This window comes from Haliaeetus albicilla, chromosome 21, assembly GCF_947461875.1.
Source record: "Haliaeetus albicilla chromosome 21, bHalAlb1.1, whole genome shotgun sequence".
NCBI lineage: Eukaryota > Metazoa > Chordata > Aves > Accipitriformes > Accipitridae > Haliaeetus > Haliaeetus albicilla.
The window spans coordinates 17,276,904-17,293,704 of record NC_091503.1 but is presented as its reverse complement, the minus strand read 5'-3'; the positions used below and the strand labels follow the sequence as shown (position 1 = coordinate 17,293,704).

Here is a 16,801-nt window from a genome sequence, read left to right as displayed (position 1 = left end):
TGTGGCTTCCTAAACTGGACTGACTGGACACTAGGAGTGAGGGGTGAAGGGAATGCCTGATTTTCTGACTTAAAACATTGTGGGCAGACTTGATAATGCATGTACATAAACTAAAATATTGCTTTGTAGGGGGAACTTGTCTCTTTTGCAGTGAAAAAAGGTCAACCCCTTTGGGCAAAACTTAACAAAACCCTGCTGGTGTCCCCTGTTGATCTACTTATAGTTGCTTTTCCCATTTTTCTCAGCTCGTTGGGTCTCAGTGAAGCTTTGTGAATCCACTACCTTCTCTGACTGATGCTGTTGTTTGCAAGGCTAGTGGAAAAGCTATCCTAAGTGTCAACTAGCAACACATGCAGATGCCCTGATACTTCTATTTGGTATTTCAGATAACACAGTGGTTACTATTGTTTTCCAGTGGTAGCATCACACACTGACTCGATCTGAAATGGGGAATTGGTGTGTATACAGTCTCCAAAGTGCACATTTTCAAAATAATGTAACTTGCTGAGTCTGGTAGGAACCAGCATTTTTCTTGTGACAAGGGCAAGTCATTTTGAGACTGGTCAGTTTGGAATTATGCACTGGCACAAGTGCTCACTTAACACTCCTAAAAACAGCAGCATAAATCATTCATTATTATGCCTCTCTGGTCATTGAAATAAAGTAAATTTCAGCCTTCTTCCACTTCTCCCAAAATATGCTAATGAAGGTCACATTGAGTATTTTCACTGTGACATGGGGTTTTTTCAATCAGCCACCTCGATAGGGTAGATTTTATTTGTACTAAAATAAGCCAGAAAATAGGTTTTCACATCTCATGGTTAATTTCAAATTCTGTGTAGCAGTCTTAAGTTTCAAGCTGTGTACCCCACAAATTAGTTAAATCCTTCTTGTAAAGAAATACAGGTTCTTTTGTGTCTATAGATAACTAGTCTAATCAGGTTTGGCTTTTTCTTATGTTGATTTTTTTCCCCCATGACAGCGACTTGGGAACAGTGTAGAGAAACCTATTGCTGATGCTGCAAAACTCTACTGGGTCTTTCTAAGAGCAGAAGAGTCAGGGATTCCTGGAGCTTTAATCACTGTGATGCTTTATACAATCCTGTTCATCATCTCATCGACAGTGCTGTACCTGTACTTTTTAAGGTATGTCTCTTTATCTCATTATTCTCTTAGGAGCTTAGGCTCACGCCCCTTCTCACGTAAGATAAAATAAGATGACATCAGAAAAGACATGTCAACGTCATATATCCAGAGCCCAGAATTGCAGATGATCAAGGAGGGGTTAGCTCCTGCTTAACTTTTAATACACTGATATTTGGTGGGCATGGCGAGTCAGAGAGGGAGCCACTTATTTCCTCAACAAGAACACAATTGATATAATGGTTTTGCTAGAGTGTAGGAGCCTCTGTTTCTTTGGCTTCAGACAATGGTGTCTGTGCCAAGGGTTTAAGCTCTAAAGTGTGTGTACCTTTTATCTAGGTACTTTGGAAGACGTTGTCTTTAGTCTTCCAAGCAGAGTTTTTGTGAGAAATAGGAAAAATTCAGAAAGCTACACATGGTGTGAAGTGCAAAATCTCTGAGTTTGCAGTGGCCCCCAGAGTCTTAAAGCATTTTGATAATACAGTATTTTTGACTTGATGTGACTGCAGCTTTAACCCACTGCATGACATGACTATATCCAAATAATTTTCCCATGACTTTAGCCCATTATCAATATTTAGTTCATCATGAAATTTGACCAGCTACGTTTCTTGCCACATTTCTAGTAGGCACCATTAACGGTACAGTCAGTAGGGGCAGGTGTGGGATGCTGAAAACAAATGAGATATGTTGTCTAATATATTGAATGAAACAGTGTATTTTCTTGTTTCTGAGTGACTCATCTATAATACAGTATGAACTTTGTACTGGCCCTCGATTCACCCAGTGATGAACGCTGAGTGGTGGCAAGCACCAATAAAAAGCCGTACGCAAAGGCAAGATGCAGGCAGGTGTAAGAATAGAAACGCTCAGCATACGCCCTCCATCTGACAGAATCAACCCTCGATCTCCTTTCCACAAACTCTGTTGCAGCAGGCAGAAAAAGATAAATGGCAATCTAAATTTCTGCAAAGTATTTCAAAGCTCCTGCATTCCTGGAAGCTGTACACAACTCTGATGTACTGGTAGTCTAGTTAATTAGTTTTTGAGATGTTAATGCCTTCTTAATCATTGACTTAATAGTTTTGAATAGCTTCATAAGTTTTAGCTGCTGTCGTTTATTACTCAGGAAAATTAATTTAAATTAAAACATTTGTAAGGCAGGTTTTTATGAGAATATTACCAACATCTTCATTGTCTGGGGAACAGGTGCAAGATCATCAAAGGTTCCTTTCCTTCTGGATCAATTTTCCCATAATGTTTTCCAATAAAGGGGTGGGGGGAGAATGTTACTAGGGGAAAAAAGTTCTCTTAGTATGACACATTTTAAAAATGATTCATAGCAAAATGCAAAAGCAAAGAGAAGATAACAAAATCTGTTACAGTGCATAAGGTCTTTGAAGTTCTTTGCTTGATAAGAAAAAGAAACATTTTGAATAGTGGAGTCTGTGCAGAGTAAAGTTATACTATGAGCTTCTGAAATTGGATCAAGTTTCTCTTCCTTGTACGTCCACAGCCCAACACAGTGGGAACCTTGGACCTGGCTAGGACTCTTGAGCAGCACACTGTCACTCCACTAATGATAGCATTAAAACCTTTAAAAATGTTTTTTAAGGAAAACATCTCTGCAATTCATAACATTTTTTCCTGAATATTGATACAACAGCATTTGTTTTCAAGAGAAAATAGTATTATAACCAAGGCAGTAGTATCCCTTTGTGTGAATATTTCTCAGGTGTTATATCTCAAAGATATTCAAACATAATATGCATGACACAGAAAACACCTATTTTTTACTCAGGCATCCACCACATCTTTCTCTTGTAGTGTAAACGAATATAAATATTGAGGGATGTCTTCTGTGTCCTAAGACACCAGTCCACAGGGAAGACTTCGGCTGTTGGATGGGGGGGTTGGTGCAACTGGATAGAATTACTCAGCAATTTCCCATTTAACAGAAGTGTTCAGCAGTGTATAAAAAAGTGATAAGAACAGTAAACCCACCAGACCACCAAAGCAAGTAGGGGAAGTGTGTGTTTCCACCACAGCTAGAAATCTTCACGGCAGCACTGATGAACAACCAGGAAGATAATGAAATCATGGGCAGGGGATAAACAGCAGTAGGAATCTATTTGTGTCTTTATAAACTAACATACCTCAGTAAATCTGGCTCCCCTTGGGTGTCTTGGGAGTCTGTGGTACATCTAGCATGGAGAGATAGTCTAATTACTTTTTGGAAAAATGAAGTGGCACTGGTTGCAATTCCGTCATTTTAATTCCACTAGACATTAGAAACAGTCAGGAATTTGTTGGTGAAATGTTTTCTGCACTGTGAGAAACTGCAGACCCATCTCAACTAAAAGTGTCTGCTGGAAAGAGTCTAAATTTCCTGGTATTGAAATATTATTTGGGGAAAAGCTTCAAAAATCTACATTTTTCAATGCTAACAGCAAAATTATTTTTATATTTTTTAAAGCTGTTTTCCAAAAATGGATGAGAAAGGCTCAAGTGAAGATGTTTTAATTGTTTGAAACTACCCTTCAACTTTTGTTTTGAGTAAATTTTCTGAGAAGTCCATTTTTTGATCTGACTCTGGATAGCAAATCATTTCAATATTTTCTGTTCTTTCTGACAAATAAATGAGCTTGTAAGGTGTTATACTGTGTCTCAGATCTCTAGAAAATAACATCTGAGTTTTGTTTTGCTCTTTATTGCATTAGCCATAGAAATTATTACTGTCATTTATAAGAAGCCAAGTTAAGATACAAGAAGTGTTTTATTAGTTTTTGTGCCAAAGAAAAGAAATTAAAGCAGGTAACAGGAGCAGGCTGAGTACTTCTGGGCAAGAGGAACAAAGCTGGAAGACAGGCTTCATGATTCTTAATTAATTCAAAGTTAATTATATTGTTTATAACCATGTGCTTAAAATCTTCATATAGAAAATGTTTATGGCAGCAAATAGACAGTAATTTAACTGCATTAAATTTTACTTCATTTGAAATAAGAATGTTACATTAAGTGAGCTTAAATAAATGGCAAGGTCTTTTTCTTGTTTAGCAAGATAAGTGGCAAGTCATTTAAGTTGCTGACCTGGAATTTCAAAGATGAACACTATAGAATATTATTCTTTCAAGATGAGAAGAAGGCCAGAAAGCCCACCAGCTTGAGTGCTAGTTTTTCAACTAAGCACAAGGTAATTCAAAGTTATGGGTCAGTGTTTGCAAAAATGTATCTATTGTGACAAAAGAATATATAATGTAAATCCAGGGATTAAGAGACAAACTTTTCTTTGAAGACACTGTGGAATTTGGAAAATTACTCCATGAAGGGTATTAGTTATTTATAAAAAATCTCTTCTGTAGCGTGTTTTAACATACTTTAGTATCCTACTCTGCCTTAGCACTGATTTGCATTTCACGCTTTAGAGATTTTTCTATTATTTCTTGGTAGCCAGTTTGTTTATATTCCCAGCACTACCTACATCTCGATTAGATTATCTTCCAGCTGCTCTCCTCTTTTGATAAGAGAATGCCAAAATGACATCTTGGAAACTACAGCAAATTTAGGCCTGCAGCTTCAAAAAGGAATGTTTCAAAAAAGAAGGGTGGGGAAAAAAGTACAGAGAGCGCCTTTGCAGCAAAGCAGGAGATATAAGTCCCTAATCTGATGTTGAGCCAGGCTGCCAGATTTCAGTATCAGAATAGCTACTCCATCACAGAAACTCTGGATATAGAGCTTGACCCTAAGGTACATATTCCCCTTTGAAGAGAGAGCTAAAGCTCCTCCTGACATCAAGTTGAAAAAATCTGTTGGTGCATCTCCTTATTTCTCTTCCACGCTAAATCTCAGTTGTGGGCAAAATTGTACTAAGCAGCTTATTGAGTGTGCTTCTCTGCAACTACACTGTGCACTGTAAGGTGAGATGGAGAGCTAGTGTAAATGTGAGCTTCATTCTGATTTACTGGGACAGTCCACTGCCTTCCACCCGCACACACATGGGTTAACACGTACATGCCAATACAAGACCCAAGAATAAGGATCAGCCACAAGAACTGAGTCTAGTGCTGCTGTACATGAGAAGGATGAGGGTTCAGAGGAGAGTCAAAGGAGCTGTGCCTGTGCTCTCTCTCCCCCCTGCCAAGAAATGAAGGACCTGTACAGCTCCACAGAAATCTGGGCTTTTTGTTGGTTGCAGTGGCACACAGCAGTCCCTGCGCTTCTCATGACTACCCAGCCAGTCTCTGGGAAGGATGGAAAAGCTGAGATTGGCACCAAGCAATGTCTGAACTGTAATAAAGTATTGGTTTGGAAGAGGGGTACAAAAGGACAGACCTCAGTTCAATATCCAAGACTGAGATTCCAGATTTTCTGATCTTTATTTTCTGAACCCCTGGTTTTGGAGTAAAAGTAGAATGAGAAAGAGATGAACTTGAAGAGGTTCCATTTGAATTAAACAGAAATGTTTTGAAGTTTTAAAGTTCATCTAAGGCTAAAAATGTGACACCAGGCTTTTCCAAAAGCCTCACAATATTTCTTGGTTTCACCTACATTAAGAAATACCACACAGCAAGCCTTTCTTGTGGTAGAGAATTTTACTGCGTAGTGCTTATTCAATTCCCCCACCACAGCACAGAAATGTCATAGAAAAACAAAGGCAACAAACAAAATGAACTTTACTAACATCAAGAGAAGTTTAGATTGTATAGACTTCAGGCTTGGGGTTCAAAAAAATGCTGAGTAGTTCCTTTCTATATGATGTGATTTGCCCATTATTGAACCCTGGCACAGGAGGACTTCCATTCATGCCTAACTGAGGTGCTCCATGTAAGCACTGGAACTAGTTACCCAGCCCAGTGCTAAGGACAGACATTGGACATTTCTGAAGGAAAGGAAGATCGGGATCTTTTGAGGAAGTCATTATCTTGAAAGAATTAAAAGAAATTGCTGCTTAAGTTTATGTGATTTCATTCAGGTATTGTAATGTCTCCAGGGGGTTGGGGAAGGTTGTATGTTGGAGAACTTGTGGGAAAGAAGCTTCTTACTCACGGGTAGAGAACATAGTCATGAAGGGAAAACCAAGATTTAGAAGTTTATAAAAGGCTAAGACGCCTTTTTCTTTTTTGTATGAAGAGTCCTTTCAAAGACAAACCAAACGTGTCATTTCTTTCCTTAGGCTACATAGCGAAGGTTGGCTGTTGGATGTATTTCGACGTATTCATGGGGAGGAAGGCACGTTCTTTGTTCCACTGGACTTAGAGATTTCCAGTCAGGAGCTGAGCTACATTGTGAAGAGGGCTGAGCAGTGGAGAGGAATCAATGGTGAAAGACGGATGGTGAGTGGCAGTCTCCAAAAGGAGTCTGTGACATATTGGTCCAAATTAATGATTTGTACTTCTGGGTATTACCTGAAAGGACTTAGATATACAAGAAAATTATTCTCAGGGTGCTTCTTTGAATGGAGAAGCTAAGAAGTATGTTCAGGAGAATTTTGTGAGGTTATATGTGCACTGCCTGAACATCCTGAGGGATTACAATCTGCTAGTATCCAAAGGCTTAGCAGCATCACTGATGTCAAAAATTATCTATGCCATCTGGTGACTCTTGACTGGGTTGTAGAGACTTGCTACTTGTTTAAATGTCAGTACCATCCCAGATAATTTCTCAGCCAGCTCAGCAAACTGAGGAGCTCCATGGACGAGTAGAATTGGCTCCCTGCAAGGGCATGGACAGGGCTGCCCTGAGGAGGGGGTGTGAGTTTGGTCAGTCAGACGTGATAGCCATGGTCTTCTTCCTGGTCCTTTCCTTCCAGGATCACCCAGAGGAGTGGGCTGAGTTGGAAATGCGCAGAGGGAGATAGGAGAAGTCTGAAGCTGGTCTGCTCTACTTTGGCTATCAAAATAATTCCTCTTTCTTTTCCATTAAGCCACTAGCCTCTAGTCCCATATACAGACTTTAAGCTGTGATGTGCAGGAGATATATCTGTGTTTGCAAAGTGTCCGGTGTTGGGGATGCCATCCACAAATGAGGCTTCTGGTCGTTACTGCTTTCAGAGAATTGAAAATAACAGAAGTAACATGGTCAGTAGTCTGTGATGGTCATTGTCTTCCGCCTGTGAGGGACGTTTTCTTCCTTGCTTTCTAGCTTTGCATCAGCATTATTAATTCCGATAGGACTATCTTATAAAACTGCTCTTGGACAATTGTTGAAGTGCTCATCAATTGGATTTATAGATCTATGAGTGCCTCTGTGCACAATGCTTTGTTCAGTAACTCTTCTGCTTCAATGTAAAAATGAACAGATTCCAGATAGGAAGGAAATTAGTCCTCTTAAGTATGTATAAGTTGTTTGTTTTCTTTTCTTTTCTAACCCACTGGAACAAGTGATTTCAGATTAGGGTCTGCAGGTTTTTCAAGTCTCTATAGCTACCTCTGAAAGATCAGCAGTTTATATAAATATATAGCCTCAGTTGTCACTGCTATAAACATCTGGCACAGCTGTAATTATTTTCCACTTCTTTTTCGTGATGACAGTTTGGACCCTGAAAGGAAAAATAAAAAGGTGAATGTGCCAATTGAATGAAAAAGCAGATACTCAGTAAGCTTAATTTTTGTGGGAAAGTGCAGAGCACCACATTGCATTTCAACAGAGGGGAGTGAAAATGTTGGAATGAGGGAATGTGCTACCACAGCCACCTGCCTCAGACATTGCCACTTTTTATACAGATAGCACTTATTTGCCTTACCCCCATAAGCAAAATAACCCTTTTCCTTTTTTTCACTTAAGAACTTTCTACAGTAAGTCAAAGCATAGCCACTGATGACTGGTTTCTGTTACCTTTGTTTCAAGTTAAGTAAGGTCAAACAAAGAATATATATAGTGGACCTCATTTTACATGCCAGGACTACCAATGGCATATGGAAAAAGTGGCGGATAAAGCAACTGCAAACAACTACTTTTCTATTTCACGTGCAGAATACGTTTCTAATGATATTACCAGCATATCATTTCTTGCAGCAGTACAGAAAGGGCTGAATGGGGAGAGGGGGGAAGAAGGAGAGAACGGGGGTAAAGACAAATGGAAAAGAATGGAAAGAAAAATACTTCTCCATGTACAAATAGTCTGTCCCTGAATGGAACAAATCTGGATTCTCCACTGCTATACTAAGACATACTTCAGAGGGTGGAACACTGAAAAACAAGACCCATAGTTATAGACATATGTAAATGCCTGGTTTTGCTTCCAATATTGAGCTTGGCATGTTTGAAATGCCATATTGAAATGTGGGTACCTGACCTTTAGTCTGAAATCCTTTAAAATGGACCCAGCCCCAGGCAGATCCAGCAGGAGGGAGGGTGCAGTCCGAGTGGAGGGAGGACTTCCCTACGCTGCCCAGGCAGCACCGCGCGCTTCATTTGACAAAGTGGGGCGACGGACACTTCAGCCTCTGCCCTAGTTCCCCAGGTTTCTGATTCCTATTCTGTCCACAGCTGCACGAATTTCATGCCTTTTCCTTTATCTCAGCCCTAATCAAAATTCCAGAGAGTGTTAAACATTCCTGTTCTCTATGGCACATAGTGGTGCGGACTATATGATCTAAGGAGATAGGAATAATGCAGAGAGCACGGAGAAATTTGCACCGCTGGCATCAGTAGGATCTCTGTCATTTCCTTCAGCGGGCACAGGATCTGCCTCACAATGAGGAAAAATTGTGAGTGGAGATTACTGTCTAAAATTGCCAAGCTACCTGTACGAAACAGGAATGCTGTGAAAATACAGCGAGTGCTCTTCAGAAACCTGAAGTCTTCCCCTTCTGCTCCAATTTCTTGTTTGTTATTTTGATGGAAAAGGGAACCATCAAACCAAGTTTCATTAGCTCGTTGGCAAACCTAGTCTTGTAATAAAAACTTGCTCCGTTCCAGAAATATGTTCTCCACATGGAGCATCTCCCTGCAAGACCAGGAACTATGTTTTCAGGTCTTTTATGCTCCTAGGCATTGCAGATACTGAAAGACCCTTTTCTTCTGCCATGAATTTGCATAAGGTATTTATCTTGTCCCTTTCTTTTTGTATGTCTAATTGTACAAAGTAATCAGTATGGAAGACACATCGCTAGGCCTTATTGCGTGCATTATTAATGTGTTAATTTTTAAATAAGATACCAAATTAACTGTGAGCAATTTTTATAAAGGAAAGCATGAGACTGCCATATCTTACATCACTCCATATAAAAAATATATTTTAAATGGAGGTCATTCAAGTAAATAGTCAGTCAAACCTTCTGGAAAAAATAGGTCTACGTTTTTGCAATATTTTCTTGCTATTAACCATGTGCTTCTCATTTTTATTCCCTGGATTAAAAATTGCCCCATAAATGGGTATTTTATAATATGCTTAATTTCTTTTTATTAAATTGATAAATGCAGCAGCAGAGGACACATTTACAGTATGATGAGAATTTAAGGTTATTGCATTTTATAATTTTTATATTGTTCAGAGAAGTAATTTGTCATTTGTGGAATGACATCCATGCCATCATTTCAAAGTATTTTTAGTCATTCTTTTGATAGGAAAAAGGTCACTTTCTGTAGACCAGGAAGACATCACTCTATTAAACTAATTTGCCTACATGCAAATTTTGTCATTTTTTCCTCATTAACTATTTATCATAGAGTAAAAAAATATATATATTCATGAAGGGGCAGCTAGCAGCCTGATGGAGCTGGAACTAATATTTTGCAACTCTAATGATTTTTTGCATCCTTAATTAGATAGCATAAGGTTGATATGATTAGGTCAGGATGTAGTGTTTTTCATTAAAATACATTTTAGAAGCTGTATTCATAATCTGCCCTTGCAATTAAATAATGAGCCTATGAGTTTAATATTATCGACCCAATTATTATCCCATGGAAAAGTATACCTTTAATAAATTTGTGCCGTAGGACCTTCATTAGCAACAAAACGAATTATAATTCCAGGTACACAGATTACACGGCCACAATCACATTTACGTAGTGGTTTGGAAGGCACTGTGGGGAGAGAGCCACCAAAGCCCCTTACCATACACAAACACACTTGATTATTTTGGAAGAAGTCATTTATAATGCCTTTAATGAGGAAAGCTGCAAAGAAGTTAAAATGCCACCTACAGAGAGAGACAGAAACATTTGTAGAAACAAACATTTGCAGAAACAGTGTTCTGGGCAGCCTCTGCTAGGAGGAAGCCTTGGACCCTCATTCCTCAACCTGTTATAAATATGGAGGCAGAGCTGAATATTTACTGATCTTTTATTGGAGGTGGGCACATTACATGTATGTCAAGTTCCCAAATCAGGAATATCAGGGCCAGTGGCAGACAGGAATACATCAACTTGCCATTGATAACAGCAGATCAGTGATGAGGTCAGGACTCCGGATTTTAGCCAACACTTTTTTTTTTTTTTTTTTTGGTAGATGTGATAAAAGTGGCAATGACTTGCTGTCCTCACGAAGTAATCAGTTTCCCAAAGTTAAGTGACAGTTCAGAGCAAAGGTATCACAAGGTATCAAGTAGGGTTTTCTTTTGTCCAAACGCATAAGATTTAAAAAAAGAAAAAAAAAAAAAAGGAAAAAAAAAAGAAAAAAAGAGGAAAGTATTTCTAGTAAAACAAGTTCTGACCAGGGATGGTTTTCTGAATGGGGTCTGTTGTGGCTGGATCAGTTGTTAGGTGTGCAGTGCCCGGTGCATCATTTTGCTTATGTTTAAAGTTTCTCAACTATTTATTAGGTGAATTGCTATCAGCAGGGGTAAAAAGGAAAAAATCTGGCCCTCAGTGATTTTTGCTGGATTTAGCCGTCAAGGTACCACCATTGCTTGCAGAGGGACTTTTTACATGATAATACTAATGATGAGAAAAGTTGTCCAAGCACCAAGCTGAAACAACACCATTAGTATACCAAGCATAGGCCCAAAAGGTTTGCACATAGAGAGGGCTCCTGAAAAAAATGCAAGCTCTATAGGCAAGAAGATAATGTGAAACTTACACTTGAAATAAAGCCTGATGCACTGCAAAATTATTTTAATGAGAATAAGGCTAATTTTCTAATTCTAAAATGATATTATAGCAAACCATAAAAAATCACCCGGCAGTAGTTTTTTGAAAGGAAAATATATTTGTAATTATCTTGAACACACAAGATTACTTCAGGGCCTATTATCGACACCATTTTTGGTACCACTTTACACTAATTTGCATTTATTACTCTCAGGCCAACTATTAATATGTTAATAAATAAGTCATTAATACTTGTTATTTAATTGCTATCTATTTATTCCTGTTCAATAATGCATTAATTACTTGTGAATAGTTGAGGGCAAAATCCTGCCCTTGCTACTGCAATCAGCAGCGGCAAGAGAGGAAACCGATGTCGGACGTGTTGGCATTACGAGAGCTGGCAGAGAGCAAGTCACTTAACCCGTTTAGCACGAGGAGGTTGACTTTTCATCTTGTCTTAGAAGAAGCTTCATGAGCCTCCAGGTACTCTGTGCTGCAGCAAAGCAGCTCGGCCACAGGTGGAGCCTGCTGAAGGCCGGCGGTACCACACCTGAGAACGCTGTAATTTGTCTCTCCTTTTGTTCCTGGGCTTGCTCCCGTGCTGGAGTTTGGACCCTGCTCGCAAAGACGGGCGGATGATGGATAGGGAGAAGCCAAGGGCAAAGACTGAAGTCCTCTGAGAGCTAGCACTGCACCGAGGAAAGCACGGCACGTAGCGCGTAGCGGGAAATGGAAATAGGCACGTTGCTTTCTTGCGGCTGGATATTGGAAACGGAAAAGGGACGATCCCCTACCCTGCCTGATCCAAAATCACAGATTCAAGCTCTGCGGTTCCCCTTGTATAAGTAGACCATAGTGTAGATCAAAAAAGGCTAAAGAAAATACTGACGGCATAATTGTGTGTTTTCTCTTTCAAGGTCTAGCACTACACTGAGTGTGATTTCTTGCCTCTTTTTGGAGAAAGATGGCATCTAGAAATCAATGGCGAGAGCAGGCCAAATTTTGAACAAGAACGTCAGCCTGTGTCTGTGGATCTAATGGATCCGATTATCTTAAATTTGATCTCTCTGAAGTTGCAGGCTGAATTTTTCCCATGAACACAAATAGAAATGTTGCCATTGCCTTTCAGGAAGCTTGATTTCCAAAAGATAGATAAAAAGTTGCAGGGGTATTTTTGGCTTTAAAATAAAAAAAAGAAGATTGAGGAAATGAGCTGGAAGGGGTAATACCATGGTACAGAATTGTGGGGTCCTGAAGGAAAAGTCAGTAAAGAACAAGGTGGTCATAGGAGAAAAGAATGAAAAGTGGTTCAGGAAATTGTGCAGAAGACACAACCATGCCAAGGAAAATGGAAAGAAATGCCAGGTAAGAGAAGTTGATGTGAAAAAAATAGCTACACAATCATGTTAGTTTTGGTTCCCCTAAAAGAATTCTCCTCTTCTCAAATTGCTAATTTAGATATCACTGATCTGCAAATGGAGAAATGAAAACACGTTGAGAAAGCAAAAGAACATAAAGTGTAAATTTTCATCTTATTTATCGACTCTTGTGTTTGCAAACTCTTTCTGACTATGAGTTATACCTTATATATGTAAGTTCTACCTCATGTACTCTGTATTATATCTTTAAAAAATAACAAATGGCTGAGATCACTCAAGCTGCAATAGAAGATATGGTCTTATTATTTTGATTTGTGGTTTCTTTTCCCTAAAATAGTTTCAGTGATCTTTTAGAAGCCTAGCATTTTGTGAGTTCACTATCAGGTTTCTTTTCCTAACCTAAATGCATGTTCTAAAAAAATCCTGAAGCTGCTCACTGGAGCTCTCAGTACAGTGTCTTCAGCAATTTACTTTCTACCAAGAATCAAGATGAAGTTTGCTGTAAGAGTAGCATAGGAGGCTAGAAAGCAGTAGCAAAAATATCCAGAAAAATTAGCAGTAATATAGAATTTACTTTCTTAAGCTTCAGTATGAATAAATCACTACGTTGATCTGGGGTAATGCACAATTGTTTTAACCAGTACAAGTAAGCCACCCTGCTAGTCCAGGACAATTCAGCTCAGCGTGTTGAGATGACAAGACTAGGCAATAAGAAATAATCACCTATCTGCTACAGAAATTGTAAGAGGGAAACCTTGACCCCTTTGCAGTCAACAGCAAAACTTGCACTGACTTCATTAGGGCCAGAATTTCCATCTGTCTATGTAAGCAAAGGAGAAGGGAGGAAATAGGGCCATGTCTCACTGAACTACATGTATATAAGGTCAGATTCTCATCTGGGATAAATTATTGAAGGCAGAGTCTGTATTTTTTTTAAGATTAAATAGAGATTGAAAGTCATGAGATGAGCAGAGGGAAGGCTCAGCCCAGTAATGGGATGTTGGAGAAAATAGAGCAAAATGTAAGGTCAGAAAAGAGTATAGCATTCCGTTGCCTCTTAGATTTAAAAGAAAATGATTTCTGTATGAAGTGACGAGGCCTTCAACTGTGCAGGATCAAATTGGCCAGATGGTTCTGAAACACTTTGCTTGCTGTTCTTTTAGAGTATTTAGTCCACAGGGAGTGGTGGGTGAAAAGAAGAAAGGGGGAAAATGCAGATGGTCAGAAGCATCTGGAATAGCCAACTATGCTGACCATACCCGGGCATGCTGTTAAACCTCACAACAGTTGATCAGTTATTTGTCACAAAAGTGTGTATGTGCAAGCTGTGGAGAACAAGGTAATGCAGCCTAGGTAAAGGAAAAACTTCTTTTGCCTGGGTGGATAGGTCTATTGGCTGGAACTGCTTATCCGGCTGTGCATACAAAAAGAAGCCTTGTAATAAATTATAGCAATATAGATAGGTAGAACAGATATAATCAACAAGTAAACTAATGAAAACGGCATTAGAAATTGAGCCAATAGAGTAACACTGCACAGGACTTTCTTGATTCCATGTTGTATCCCATCTTAAAGAAGGTGGGGGGGCGGGGGGGAGAAGAGATGAAAAGTGGATAAAACCCCCAAACAGCTATGCAAGCTTCTCCGAATCTGAAATTTGCATGACAATAAGTTAATAGAGTAAAAAAAAAAGATAAAAAGAAAGGCAAACTATGCAGAGGAAAGTATTATGAGCATTTCTTTTTTTGTTTGCCTATGATATCTCATATGATAAAAGCATAAATTGAAAAAAAAGATTTAGTCAAACTCCATGGAATTTACTTAGGGAGGTTGTAAACATGATCTTGTTTTTCGAAAACATGTATTTTGTTTCTCTTTTCAATGAGAACTGATTTATTCATCTCCTTTGCTATCGCCATTATATGCACGATATAGTATTTCCAGAGTGAATGGTAACAAATCATTTTAATCCTATAATCAATACATGAATTATATAAAGGCATTAGTGCAGATGGACCAAATTAATTGTCTGCTGACATCCTTCTGATTACTATAGTGGCAGAAAGGTGTTAATTTCTGTAATACTTCAACAGATATCCAAACTGTTTTGTCAGAGAGGTTGGACAGTGATGGAGGAGGAGTACACTTAACTGTAATTTTTGTAGTAATTCATGGGAAGCTTCATTGACATGTGCTAACGGCACTTGATTGCCCTCAAGATGTTTTCACAACAGAACTCTGCAAGTGCCACATCAAGGTTTGCTCAGTCAAATAGTTTTTTCTCCTTGCATCTAGATAATTTGTGACCACAGGCAAACTTTTGAAAATCCAAGGTGGTTTGCAACACTCCACTGGGGTGAATCTGTCATCAGCCGGCTGGTACAGATTGGTGCACTAATGAAGAGCAAGCTCTTTGGGTTTTTTGTCATTTCTGTGCAAGCAATCCATTTCATTTCTCCTCAGTGGCAGGGCATGTTATACATCTCATCCCATATAATCTGACTTACATTATAATTTGATTCATACACAGCCTTTCCACAGAGATTAATTAGCAGCAGGTTTGAAGTTTGCAAGTGGAAAATATGATAATTAGTTTTCTTAGAATGTTAACATTTCAACACTTCAGGTTCTCTCCATCTTTGTCTTCAATGAAGCTGCAGTAAACGAGCACTATTTCTCTTCTAAATCAGACTCTTGTGAGGTTTGAAATACAGACATTTTCATCAAGCTGGATAATTTCCATAGAAAATTTACTAGCTCATGAAATATTGCAGGAGTAATTCATACAATGACTCCCTCCTTCCCCTGGTAGGTTGAAGTATGATGTGAGCAGTTCTGAAAACCCCCAGGACAGTCACTTATTTAACAACGGTGATTCCTATTCTTTGTAACAAAAATCAGCTGACTCTTCATTTTTGCACAAAAGAGAATTAGCCAATAGGTCTCTCATACGGTTGTTGGGTAGTGCTGTAAACAAGGTTACATTAACACCTTTGACTCCCTGCACTCGTCTCTTCTGTTGGAGTGTATAATACAGGTAACTCCTTGGTGCATACAACATCTCTAAGTCCAATAACTTAGCAAGATTCTGAAAAGAATTAGCAATTTATCTGAATAATGGGGGCATTCGAAGTTACAATAGTGAGTAAAAATGTTATATGAAATATCAGCCCTGGTGATTTAAAGACATAATGTAATTGCTAACAGATGGGGCTTAAGAAGAAACTCACATTATGGCAAAGTTATCGTGTTGTTGTCCATTATGAGTGGGTGTAGCTGTTTAAAAGCTAATATTTGCTTAATTATTTGTGATTTATCCTCCTTGGTATTGTACAGATTTCTTTTTTCCAATGATATGATTTTAAAAAATCTCAGCCTTCTCTAATTACTGCGCTCATCTCATTTTCTTCTTACATCTTTGGCATCAGTCATCCTCTGAGCTTGGGCAGGGTACTGTCGATGCCCATTGATCTAGTCAGGTAAGGGATAATTGAAATGCTTCTACCCATGTAACATCTAAATCACGACCTGGTTCTGAGCTTGCATATGCAATTGCGTGAAGTTCATGTGCCAATTATGTATGTAATTGCAAGCATGTTTTTGCAGATCAGGCTCTTAATTTCTTCCTTTAGAGGAAATGGCTTTACTACCATTGTGTGATTGTCACACAAAAGGCTGCTAACAAAGAGTGAATTACTTTAGATGTAAGTGCATTAGAGAATACTTAATCAATGTTACAAAACTGAAGCCTCAAGTAGTTTGCTTTCTAGTAATGACCTTTAAATATTCTGGGATCAAATGAAATTTTTTCTTTAAAGTTCCCCACACTGACAGCAGAGACTACTGGAGACACCTGCACAGAACAGGGCAAAATTTCCTTGCCCACTGAATGGGGCTGGAGGGATATAGCAAACACTGAACAAGGTCTGGCTGTATATAAGAACAGCTTTGGGAGACTCGGTGGGAAGGCTGAGGTCTTGCCACTCTGTGCCTCTCTAAGTGGTGAGTTTAGCAAAGATGCACACTTGTTCTCAAGCCCAAACAGGTCCTTCCTCTTTTCTGTCAACTTGAGCTCTGAAGGTGAAGTAAACTTTGTGCCTAGAAGTGAGCTTTGGTTAAGCTAAAGCCAAGCGTGGGCGGAATGCACGTAGTTCATAGGACTCAGCAAGGACATTTGTCTTTCCTGGTGTAGGTATGTCAAAGACTGTGGTCTCAGAGTGGGCTGCAAACCCCAGCTCTGGCAC

At 39.0% G+C, this 16,801-nt stretch overlaps 1 protein-coding gene across 1 annotated transcript in view; it reads left to right on the top strand.

Annotated features, from left to right (window-relative positions):
* LOC138690249 (uncharacterized) overlaps positions 1-6,611 on the top strand; it is a 57,530-nt gene extending 50,919 nt beyond the window's left edge. Inside the window, exons 6-7 of the mRNA XM_069808806.1 lie at positions 983-1,146; positions 6,317-6,611. Coding sequence (XP_069664907.1) covers positions 983-1,146; positions 6,317-6,611 — 459 coding nt within the window. The remainder of the gene's footprint in view (positions 1-982; positions 1,147-6,316) is intronic.
* The last annotated feature ends 10,190 nt before the right edge of the window (positions 6,612-16,801 follow it).